The sequence below is a fragment of the Lineus longissimus genome, chromosome 9 (assembly GCF_910592395.1).
Source record: "Lineus longissimus chromosome 9, tnLinLong1.2, whole genome shotgun sequence".
In the NCBI taxonomy this organism is placed as follows: domain Eukaryota; kingdom Metazoa; phylum Nemertea; class Pilidiophora; order Heteronemertea; family Lineidae; genus Lineus; species Lineus longissimus.
This window is the reverse complement of record NC_088316.1, coordinates 15,483,126-15,495,460: the sequence shown is the minus strand read 5'-3', so window position 1 is coordinate 15,495,460 and position 12,335 is coordinate 15,483,126. Positions and strand designations below refer to the sequence as shown.

Sequence of the window (12,335 nt, the reverse complement as noted above, 5' to 3'; positions counted from 1 at the left end):
ACTGCTGACTCTTCTCTCCGGCATCTTTCAAGGATCCCTTGCAATGATTTCTGGTAAGCGAATTTTATCTGTGTATTCTTGGTAACTCAAATAAACTCCGAATTAGAATAACTGCAACAGAAATTAATTTCCCACTGCTTGAAAAGCCCACGTGCTATCTCCTCAACAATTGGGAGGAGGTGGGGGCGGTGTTGCACTGCTGCTGTTGCCGAATTTGTGGCTTTTTTGAGCTATCAACTTCAGCCAAGCAACTGTTGCACGACTCCATTTGTTTGCTGTGGCCATCTCTTTAGTCTTCTTCCCCCGACCATGCCTGATTGAATTTTCAGTTAAAAAGGGACCTTTCTCCAAAGGGACAGACGATGCCCTGTCTAAAGTCAAGTGCCCGGATGGATTTGTGGGAGTAAAGTGCGAGTGCAAACCGATTCATCTGTGTGATGGCTCTTACTTCAAGGACGTGGTAACGTGTCATGCCCACAAGAGAGGGGTTATGTCCAGTCTCTTTATTAAGGTAAAGTGGACGTCTTATAGGTCGTGTGGGCCATCCAAAGATGGGCTTAGTTCTTGAATTCGTGACAGCATTTTGGGGACAGGGTATGCTCTTTTTCAGACAAGTACAACATAAAATTCAGATTTTTGATACTCCTATATGCGTCATCGAGAGGCGGAGTATATTGAACACCACTGGTGCCAGGATAAGACAAGTAAAGTGCTTGACTGAGACCGATTGCTTGATACTGAGATCTCCGACATTTGGGTGTGCAGTTGTCGTAGCTACAGTTTCCTTGTAATGTTTTTTTAATATTTATGTGTATTGAATCTCCCGCTAAGGAGTTTATGATAAATTATTGAACTGAGTAGACTACTTCATAGCCTGCCTTTCTATGTTTCTAGGCAGTAGTGACATGCAAAAACGATGTGGACATCATCGCCCAAGTGAAGTCTCCGGGATTCACGAAGGGACCAAGCGCGAAATGTCCATCAGATACGAAACCGGTCTCTTGTTCTGTACATTCACCGTGAGTAATCAATTTCTGTTGCTTGACAGGATAACCCTAGAATGAGTATCAGAAGCTTCAAAGTAATGAAGGACAGAATAGGAAAACATTTCCCCAGGCACCATCCAGGGCAGGGAGAATAACTTTGTAACGTCCAGTTCCAAACTAAAATGCGATTGGAGATGCAACAAGATACAGTTTATATTCCGTGGTACTTTTTTGGAGAAAATGTTTTCAAGTCATGGAGCTCATGTGCGGGGTTAATAGATCCTTCTTTTTTTCATGTTTCAGCTGGGCTAATTCGTTAGCTGGGCCCAATGGCATGTATCTGAAAACAACGATATCTGGACAGAAATGCAGCGCCCCCAATGGATGTAGCAAATGTCAGGTTCAGATCATCTGCAAGGCCAAAGGCTAAATCAGCGATTCCGATGGGCTATACTTCTAGTTACAACAACACTGTCTCTGGTACATGTATTCGATGTAGAAATAAATTGGTCACATTAGTCCCAAATAAGGTGAATGTGCCATAGCCATATTTGGAACCTGTAACCTGGGTAGTGATAGGACCTTTTGCCCAGGACAACCTGCAACATGGGCATACATACTGATAAAAAACCCTTGCACCGGGCGAACCAGTGGTGCCACGATGAGACAAGTAAGCTGCTTGACTGAGATTGACTGAATCATGGCACTGCAGGGTGACACTGACAACTCCAAAATATAGATTTTTATCACTTATAAACTGACAAACAAAGAGAGTTCTATGAATAACACATACATGTACATTTATTTTTGAACTTACTTACAATAAGAAGTCGGAAATCGCCTTGGAGGATCGATTCCCCAGCTTGCAGAGAATCAGGCAGCTCTTCCCAACTTGCTGAGGTGGCCAGCCCCGAGAAAGGATGTTCACATTTTGACAGTTTTTCTTGTGATGCACACATCTACTCAGGGACTACTGTGGCAAGCTGGTTGTAAATTGGAATGTCTGCCTTGATTACACAAGATAAAGATAAGCTGGAGAACTGATACTCCAGGGGAAAAAAAAAAAGAAACGTAATTACTGCCTTTAACCATGAACAACGCAATGAGTTGCTAAGAAGTTATTTTAGTAGATCTGTTTTGGTTTAAATATGACACAGCAGAATATCTGTAGTATAAATGGCGTTTGTTGAAGCAACTGAGAACATTAGGCCCAAGAACCCCATTAAATGCCAGCAATAAAAGTTTGGAAATTGATGCCGTTACTTAGCAATAGTAATTTAAATAGCAATATATGTCGATGAAAATCATGACACCTCAATCATTGCTTATCATCAAACAGCAATACGTGTAGGTTTATATGCGCTGCACGGATATGCCCTGAATCACTAAATTACTTGCAATCTCCATGCACACCTCTGCAACAGGATCTTTACCAGTGAAGAATGTGAATTTGACGAGAATTCCGACTGCAAACAAGCCAGTTTAGAAGACGCTTTGGGCAATGACTCGCAAGCTGAAGGAAACGCTGAAACCAGAATAAACACCATTGGGACAACAACAGCACCGTCAGAACAACAGCACCGTCAGGACTCCAGCACACAAAACTGAAAGCACCCATGGTAAAACTTCCAGCCTTAAGGCTTTTTCAAGATATGGGGGAGGGGTGTCAAGTCAAGGAGTGAAAGATGAAGCAACAAAACACAAATGTACAGAACAAAATCATACCACTACACAGTCTTGAACACAATAGAAATTTTACATCAATATTTCCCACCTATTGGCCCCCATTTATAAAATCATGACGAACACAATTTGAGAAATGATATTTGATGCGCAGACTCCATAAATCTGAGCCAATATTGTTCTTAATTCTATCTAAACATTCACTCGAGGCATTGTTTGGCAGTACAAGATACTCAAATCTTCACAACTGCGAAATAAACTTCACCAAAAGACATTGGAAGATTACTTCAATTAAGGAAATGAACTGAATAAAAATAAAAAGTTTCACCATACCAACTATCCTAAGGCTACTGAAACATCCCTGGGAGCTGTTCCGCGTCATTTGTACAATGTATCAAGTATCCAAATAATGTTTCTATGTACAATGTAAATTTAATGGTTGGCATCCCAGGGAATATTGTTCGACCATTTCAACAGCTCTGGGTTAGATGCCATGGCATCGAAATATTCGAATTGAAGCAATTGTGACCAAAAAAGGAAATGGCAAATGGTAAATACCTCAATGACTTCGGACACAAATCTTCGATTTAGAAGTTGAAAACATGTCAGAGTGTTTTCGACGAGACAAAATCACCGATACGATATGGACAGGAAATGATGACTACAGTAGGTAACATTACAATGACCAACTTGAATTACTGTATCCACAGCATGGATTATACCAAAAATATCTAATCCCTCCCCAAGTCATTTTACGCCAAAAGTTTGACATTTCTGCGGTTATACTACACAAAGGCTCAAAATTAATCTCCTGCCGATGAAGAAGAATTCTTCTTTTTATTCACCAATTAATTTTGAAAAAGTTAATTAAAAGTCATCTTATAATGAGCTAAAAACATAAGATAGACCTTAAGCAATAAGCCATCGTTTTTCTTCAAACCCATCTTCAAAATATCTTGGGCACATCCATATCATAGCATCCATTTATGTGACTTTGCATTATTACTGCGATTTAAAGCAGACAAACGTTCCCAATGTCCTTTCTTTTCTTAACCAAGTCTGTGGTCCATTTTACTCAGATCAAACAAAGCCACCAGTTTGTTGAAGGAATACCTCTATTGTCTCATCATCTTCTAGTCCAATCTGAAAAAGTAAAGAAAATGTAGTTATAAAAGATGACTGCTTCTACTGAGGGTACTATACTCAATATTGATGATGATTAAGCTGCCAAAATTCCTTAACTTGTCAATAAAGAAGTTGAAGAATTTGCACTCCCGTCTAAATTAAAGTTTGTGAGTTTTACTATCCACTGAAAGCCAGGGCTCGAAATTCACTGGAATAAAGACTTACTAATCGTTTATTTCCCTTTGAGCAGTGTACCCTTTCGTACTCAAAACTGGCAAGAGTGCTCATTTTCAGCAAAAGCTGAAAAACTGCTTTGCTATTTTGAAATGAATTTTGAGGCTTGGACAGCCAGGAGTTGATCTCCATCAGCAGGGGACACTGTTCCTGTTTTGGCCCCAGCTGGAATGGGCGAGTTCAACAAGTTCTGTGCAGCACTTACATCCTCAGGTGTGTCCATTTCTTGAATGTGATTCCCATCAAACATAAACCGCACTGAGGACACCTTTATGCTCTGCAATTAAAAAACCATAATCCTTAGGTGAATACACATACATTAGTAATAACTATAACCAATTTTACTACAGAAGATGAACACCTCCAAAGTCTTCTATCTAACTTCTGCTTACCTGCCTGTCACAATAGGCATGCATCAATTTTCTCAGCGGCGTCTGTTTCTTAATTTTAAAATGTACTGTAGCACCATCCTGCGCCGTCACTTTTACGTTAACGTGTGTGGCCGACTTTTCTTCCTTTCCCTGGAATGCAAGGCAAGAAACTGATATATATGCAAGATGAAGCAGTAAAAGACAAAGGCCTATACTGGGTATAGATCCATCCATGCACTTGATTGGGAACAACGTTTACATAACGATTAACGTAGTCGTAGTGATGGCCGTCGTCACGTCACCATGCATTTTTACATTACTGTAACAGGACGTCTTCGTAAACGTTCCCAATCCAGTTACAATCAAGTGCATGGATTGGAACGATGATGGATTGGATCTAGTACTAGTATAGTAGGCCCAGGCTACTGTGTAGTGATGAAATGAATTATGGCAGTTGAGGTAGGCCAATCATACACAAAGCTCTGTTTTAAGGCCTACTCCTTGTCTATTGATGCCAAATTTGAACAAGTTTGCCGAAGGACCATGCACATCATGGGCCAATGACAACTACAGCGCATCTATCACTGCAAGCATGCATACTATACCATTAACCATACATAGTAACATAGGGAGGCGTTCGAGCATTTTCTTTTTCAGATCGGGATCGCCGAAGAAAGTCCCATATTCACTATATTTTTACAGTTAACTGATGTCACATGGGGGTATTAATGATGAAAAATATAAGCCGTATGTCTTACAGTATGTGCATCTTGACAGACATCAGTCATTTTGACTTATCAGGTGGATTTTTAGCCGAAACCTGAGAATTTCGCAACAGAAATGGCGGTCACACAAAGCAGTGCTTGCCGTTTGTAACGAAGGCGCTGATTGGATGACAACAAATTATTTTTTTAGTTTATTGGACAGGCCAACCGCGGCGCTAGTAGTAAACTATACCAGACGATCTTGCCACTAGAGGCGCTGATTTCGTTCCTTAGGTCTCGTTAGGGAGTTTTTCCCAAATGTACGCGATGATGACGTGCCCCATTAACAGGAGGTAATATCTATTTTAAAATGCGTTTCCAAAATGAATGCATGAGGACAACCCATCTGTGTCGTATCACTGAAAACGCCCGATTCCCCTGATTCTGCAGGATGTTAAATCGGGCATTTTATTTCTTCAAATAAATCATAAGCGTCGCATTTGCTCCTAGCTCTGTTCACCATCCCAAATGGCAGTATTACCAATTGGGCCGGAAAATCACGAAAACCCCCAAATATTATACATTTCTTCCTGAATAATTCTTACAGTGACCATTCTCCCATGAAAGACAGTTGGTTACGCTACACAAAAATCCAAAAAAATGAGGGTCAACCATTGAACTTTTGAGATATGTTGAATTTTGCAGAAATCAGCGAAAAACGCACCAACTGGCACTGGACGCATTTTAACACGGGGCCGACGCACATCCCAAGTTCAGTGTACACATACGTCGGCAACAACAGTAAATGCGTAGTTTCTTGTTAGCCGCCTATTGAGTAGCGCTCTAGGTTTCAGAAACTCCAAAAAACATGTCTTTGCCAAAACAACTGCTGAATCAACACTGACATACTGTGAGGACCGAGAAATCAATGATTTTAGGAACTAAGGTTAGGGCTTGGCCGCGCATGAATACAAAAAAAGTCCCTAATGAGACCTTAGGTTGAGAAATTGCAACACCCTCCGCCAGCCTACCTCTCTGGCTGGGCACCACCTCCACAGCTAGGAACCTCTAGGACCAGGAATCACACGTGACTGGTAGTATCACTTCCAACCGTTTGAAGAAATGGCGGTGCTGTTGGTTAGTGATATGTTGGTGTGCAGTAGCAGCTCAGCTCATGCTCCGCGTGCGGGTGTAAAAGAAATGCTGGTCCCCATGAATCTAAGTCCAGTCTAGAATTCCTTTGTGAGGAATATTAGTTCTTGTGGGAAAAGGGAGATATATTGTTCCGCTGTGATAGCTACTACTGCACGCCAACATATCAACTAGCTCAGTGAAGTGTCCGATTTTGACTCCAACGAGTAGCAAGCCAAAACTCATCCACGAAATAGAAACTGAATATAAGTAGAGAAAATGAAATTTCGAAATCCCGTTACATGACTTAAACCTTTCCATTGTAAGTTAATTGTTCGCTTATTAGTGATTTTATGGCATTTATTTTTTACTCAAGATTACAATAGACGGTGCATGACCAATGCGTACTTTCATTTTCGTACCAGTCAATAAATGAGTTTTGGTATACTATGGCTGTCATAATAAGGCTAGCATTACTGCCGTTTGAATCGTGAATATGAAAGGGGTTAGGCAAGCGGTCGTACATGCCTGTCCCTAGGGATTTCCCAATGAAGTTGGACCTGTCTGGAAGAAACCTCGAACTAGAACGCCACCGTGTGGTGCGGGCTTAAGAGGTCATAGCGGACAGTCGTAGAAAAACCTCCTTTGGGGATAAACTGAACCAGTACTGTCCCTGACCTGCTTTTGGAATGTCAGGTAATAGTCAGGTAATGACTGACAAAGTAGGACTCATTAGGAATAAGGGGAGATTGTGTTCGGGTACATTTATTGAACGGGAATGAAATGTTAGGCATCACTGAAAGAGTCCAGGCTAAACGCCAAAACTTTGTTTTATGTAGGATGGGTTTGTCCACAAGTTAACAATAACTTCGTGCCGTTAACTTTTCATCATATCAGTTCAGGCCTTTGGAGATCAAGGTATTCCAGACACAATCGGTCAGGCCTAATTTCTAGTACAACTTTTTAAGGGAGTGAAGGTTCATCCGCCAATATTTTCGTTTTACATTATGACATTACAATTAATTGTCAAGGAATCTGTGTGACGAAAAATATATAGCTTTGATTAGATTTTACTCATCCTGAAGTCGTGCTGTGGTTCCCCAACAAGTTCACCGTATATATTGCCGACGCGGGCGCCGAGACGGAGGGCCAGCGTCTCGACCCCTTTGACTGACAGGTTGTCATCATGGACACCCTTTTACCTCACCACAAACCATTATTGTCAAATCGGTTTGACTCCCTGTTGCGTATCACTGAGAGGAACCTTGCACTCTTTGAGAATGTTTTTAAATCGAATGATAAACAGGCGTGACTGGTTGGAAGAATAGCGAGAGAATGGGGAACAGGTAAGGGGCCGTACTGTCGTCCTCGTGACAGTGTCCGCACACAATCACGAGGAAAACGCAGAACTTGACGCCTGCTGTGGTGATATTTACGCCATTCATGGGTGTCATATCATCAGGAGAGCCAAACCATCTATTATATCAGACAATAACCATCCTCATTATGAGAAATGATCCTCAGATCTAGAACCCAGCGGCGCGCGGACCTTTACTAATGATTATTACTGAGAATTGCAGAATAACGGTTATATTTTCTTTTGATCACAATTCGTCACAATAGTTTGTCTTCAGTTCTCTCAGGCAGTAGACGTCTCCGGAAGAAGAAAGTCTACATAGAGCAAAAACGAGGCCACGGCCCAGGCCGGGGTGTACCTCACATAAGAAACGGCACGCCGCCCCTTGCCTACACTCCGGACGCAGTGGACCGGCCTCATCCCCAACCCTAATGAAGGAAGTATCTATCAATAGGATGATGAATGGACATGCCTCGGGAGTCTTCCCGATATGATTCCGATATGAATACGAAAGAGTACGTCCGTTTATTTGTCTTTTTGCCAATGGAATAGCTGAGCTTTTTAGCCTACGAATCTCATTATAGTACACTACGATCAATCTCTGCTTGAAGCTTATAATAAGCTTTGTTCTTATCTATTATGTTTTTAGTGGTGGCACCAGAAACCAACTTAAAACCATATTGCCCATGTTTCTCTGTCCAATATTCTTATACTTCATCGCATACTGCTAAACCTATTTCTTTCGATTTCTGCAATTAAATCCTGCAAAAAACGTTGACCTGATATGGGACAAGATCAAAATGCGACAAAGGGTTTTATACTGAAGACCTTGGGGACAATGAGAAGAGATAATGACCACAATTAAAACCCCTAAATCTGTAAATCTTCAATCTTAACTGCTAAATCCGCAATGATGATTCTTAGTCCCGTCCTTAGTCGTCAGCGGGAGAAAGTGAAAGTGTCTTGTGGCGATCCGGTATTATTCGGCTTAGGTTTCACGCAAGTGACGCCTTTAGCACGCAATCCGTGGTGGTTGGGATCCCCTCATTAAGACCAAATTTCCCCTACGTGTTAGATATTTTCTACTATTATAGTCAATTTGAAAGATCTTTGACCTATTGTTTTGGAACGGCTTGTGCCAACCTGCCTCAACATCCGACCCGGGGACCCCCGAGGTCCCAACAATACCAAATTAACACAGTCCCCTTGGGAGCATCAATCCACAGATCAAAGATGGCCACCCGGGACGTCGCCATTTTGGGCGTAGCCTTCCGTTTATTAACTGAAACTGGTGATTGTTTTCCGGTGCATCCCCAACCGTTTGACCTGTGATACACTGGCTGCAGTTAATTGACCTTTCTATCCAGTTAACCGCCGGTAATTGACCCAGGTGAGGGTTTAGCGGGTGTCAAATAGGGGCTTGGAAAGACTTTAATTTGGCAAAATTGGTCAGCGTTATTCGATTGCTTTCATTTGGAGTAATTGAGATATTGACCCGCGTTCTCTTAATTACGGTGGCCCATTAGGGACATCATGTTTTTTTTTAGATTCAAATACGATTTTTTTTTCTCGAATTTTCTCCACGGAATTAAGTATTTTCTCCACGGAATTAAGTATTTTCTCCACGGAAATAAATACTTTTCTCCACGGAAATAACATTTATCTCCACGGAAATAACATTTATCTCCACGGAAATAAATACTTTTCTCCACGGAAATAAATACTTTTCTCCACGGAAATAACATTTATCTCCACGGAAATAACATTTATCTCCACGGAAATAAATACTTTTCTCCACGGAAATAAATATTTTTCTCCACGGAAATAACATTTATCTCCACGGAAATAAATACTTTTCTCCACGGAAATAAATACTTTTCTCCACGGAAATAACATTTATCTCCACGGAAATAACATTTATCTCCACGGAAATAAATACTTTTCTCCACGGAAATAAATATTTTTCTCCACGGAAATAACATTTATCTCCACGGAAATAAATACTTTTCTCCACGGAAATAAATACTTTTCTCCACGGAAATAACATTTATCTCCACGGAAATAAATACTTTTCTCCACGGAAATAAATACTTTTCTCCACGGAAATAACATTTATCTCCACGGAAATAAATACTTTTCTCCACGGAAATAAATACTTTTCTCCACGGAAATAACATTTATCTCCACGGAAATAACATTTATCTCCACGGAAATAAATACTTTTCTCCACGGAAATAAATACTTTTCTCCACGGAATTAAGTATTTTCTCCGCGGAAATAACATTTATCTCCACGGAAATAAATACTTTTCTCCACGGAAATAAATACTTTTCTCCACGGAAATAACATTTATCTCCACGGAAATAACATTTATCTCCACGGAAATAAATACTTTTCTCCACGGAAATAAATATTTTTCTCCACGGAAATAACATTTATCTCCACGGAAATAAATACTTTTCTCCACGGAAATAAATACTTTTCTCCACGGAAATAACATTTATCTCCACGGAAATAACATTTATCTCCACGGAAATAAATACTTTTCTCCACGGAAATAAATATTTTTCTCCACGGAAATAACATTTATCTCCACGGAAATAAATACTTTTCTCCACGGAAATAAATACTTTTCTCCACGGAAATAACATTTATCTCCACGGAAATAAATACTTTTCTCCACGGAAATAAATACTTTTCTCCACGGAAATAACATTTATCTCCACGGAAATAAATACTTTTCTCCACGGAAATAAATACTTTTCTCCACGGAAATAACATTTATCTCCACGGAAATAACATTTATCTCCACGGAAATAAATACTTTTCTCCACGGAAATAAATACTTTTCTCCACGGAATTAAGTATTTTCTCCGCGGAAATAACATTTATCTCCACGGAAATAAATACTTTTCTCCACGGAAATAAATACTTTTCTCCACGGAATTAAGTATTTTCTCCGCGGAAATAAATAATTGATTCCGCTGATATGATTGGTCCTGCATTTTAGAGGACGAGGTCAAGGTGAAACTATTAACCCTTAAACCCCAACCTTGCGGTAGGCTCGGGAACCAAGCTGTACAGGCGCTGCCCGCTGGAACACGAGGCCGCTTGTCAATCCCGTTTGACATTGTCAGATCTGACTATACGTGTATAGTGTTGGCATGAAGACTGTGGAAGATGTAAGTAACACGATGATTGTCAGATTTGATACGTTTTGAATCATAAAAATGCAGTTGGTAGCATCTTTGTAGAGTGGCCTAGTATCAGTGAAGAAAACGGTACGTGGAGACCCACTGCCGATGTTATGTATAGCTAGCTATCGCGCGCAGTAGCTAGCTATACATAACATCGGCAGTGGGTCTCCACGTACCGTTTTCTTCACTGATACTAGGCCACTCTACAAAGATGCTACCAACTGCATTTTTATGATTCAAAACGTATCAAATCTGACAATCATCGTGTTACTTACATCTTCCACAGTCTTCATGCCAACACTATACACGTATAGTCAGATCTGACAATGTCAAACGGGATTGACAAGCGGCCTCGTGTTCCAGCGGGCAGCGCCTGTACAGCTTGGTTCCCGAGCCTACCGCAAGGTTGGGGTTTAAGGGTTAATAGTTTCACCTTGACCTCGTCCTCTAAAATGCAGGACCAATCATATCAGCGGAATCAATTATTTATTTCCGCGGAGAAAATACTTAATTCCGTGGAGAAAAGTATTTATTTCCGTGGAGAAAAGTATTTATTTCCGTGGAGATAAATGTTATTTCCGCGGAGAAAATACTTAATTCCGTGGAGAAAAGTATTTATTTCCGTGGAGAAAAGTATTTATTTCCGTGGAGATAAATGTTATTTCCGCGGAGAAAATACTTAATTCCGTGGAGAAAAGTATTTATTTCCGTGGAGATAAATGTTATTTCCGTGGAGATAAATGTTATTTCCGTGGAGAAAAGTATTTATTTCCGTGGAGAAAAGTATTTATTTCCGTGGAGATAAATGTTATTTCCGTGGAGATAAATGTTATTTCCGTGGAGAAAAGTATTTATTTCCGTGGAGAAAATACTTAATTCCGTGGAGAAAATACTTAATTCCGTGGAGAAAATTCGAGAAAAAAAAATCGTATTTGAATCTAAAAAAAAACATGATGTCCCTAATGGGCCACCGTACTTAATTGTATTGCTTTATCTTTAGTGGAGGTGGAAGCAGGGGTCCACCAAACCAACGGATGTATTGCAAAGCTGCCAGTGAGGGTCAATGATCGACTCCTTGGCACATTTGTCAAGGCCGCTTTTTAAACCCTGGGTTTTGAAACAGAACGAAAATGCTCTAGAACTTTTTACGGTAACACTCATAACGGTCCAGCACGAAAACATTAGTCTGGTCGTTATCTTCTCAGTCCATAGTCGCAAAAGCAGTTTGAAACGAACCAGGCTTTTTTGGAGCAGTAATAATCCGAGAGACAGTATAAACACTCTATTATATTATAATGCTAGAAAACAGACCTACATACACAATGTACCCTTTCGCAGCAGTGGTAGGTTACCGATGCTGCTCGACTTGACATGTGATATCCGATGCGACAATATCACAAAAATGTTCAGATTTACAATGAAATCGTCATTTTTAACCGAAATATATTAAGCTGAGCTCCCCTCTTTGTTGTAGTTAAGACACCCAAACAGGATGGGTTAGTGTTTTTATGGAGGCCAAACTCGTTATGGGCGCCTGGGAGGAAGCA

The 12,335-nt window shown here is 40.5% G+C and overlaps 1 protein-coding gene and 1 long non-coding RNA gene across 2 annotated transcripts; one reads left to right on the top strand and one right to left on the bottom strand.

Annotated features, from left to right (window-relative positions):
* Positions 1–329: 329 nt before the first annotated feature.
* On the top strand, positions 330–1,463 carry LOC135493415 (uncharacterized). Its single transcript, XR_010448232.1, has 3 exons — positions 330–511; positions 895–1,019; positions 1,290–1,463. It is a non-coding gene; the product is annotated as an uncharacterized LOC135493415 (long non-coding RNA).
* Positions 1,464–1,760: 297 nt separating this feature from the next.
* LOC135493414 (small ubiquitin-related modifier 2-A-like) lies at positions 1,761–5,272 on the bottom strand. The gene is made up of 4 exons (XM_064780746.1): positions 5,158–5,272; positions 4,421–4,549; positions 4,234–4,305; positions 1,761–3,812 (listed from the first exon to the last, which is right to left on the bottom strand). The coding sequence occupies exons 1-4, from the start codon at positions 5,185–5,187 to the stop codon at positions 3,750–3,752; spliced, it is 294 nt and encodes a 97-aa protein (XP_064636816.1). The 5' UTR covers positions 5,188–5,272; the 3' UTR covers positions 1,761–3,749.
* Between the last annotated feature and the right edge of the window lie 7,063 nt (positions 5,273–12,335).

What these genes read in the sequence shown, in the direction of transcription:
- LOC135493414 (XM_064780746.1), bottom strand. Translation starts at nt 5,187, where the DNA reads ATGACTGATGTCTGTCAAGATGCACATACT. An exon ending in ATGCCTATTGTGACAGGCAG is followed by an intron (nt 4,306 to 4,420) that starts GTAAGCAGAAGT and finishes TTTTAATTGCAG; the next exon opens with AGCATAAAGGTGTCCTCAGT. An exon ending in AAATGGACACACCTGAGGAT is followed by an intron (nt 3,813 to 4,233) that starts GTAAGTGCTGCA and finishes TTACTTTTTCAG; the next exon opens with ATTGGACTAGAAGATGATGA.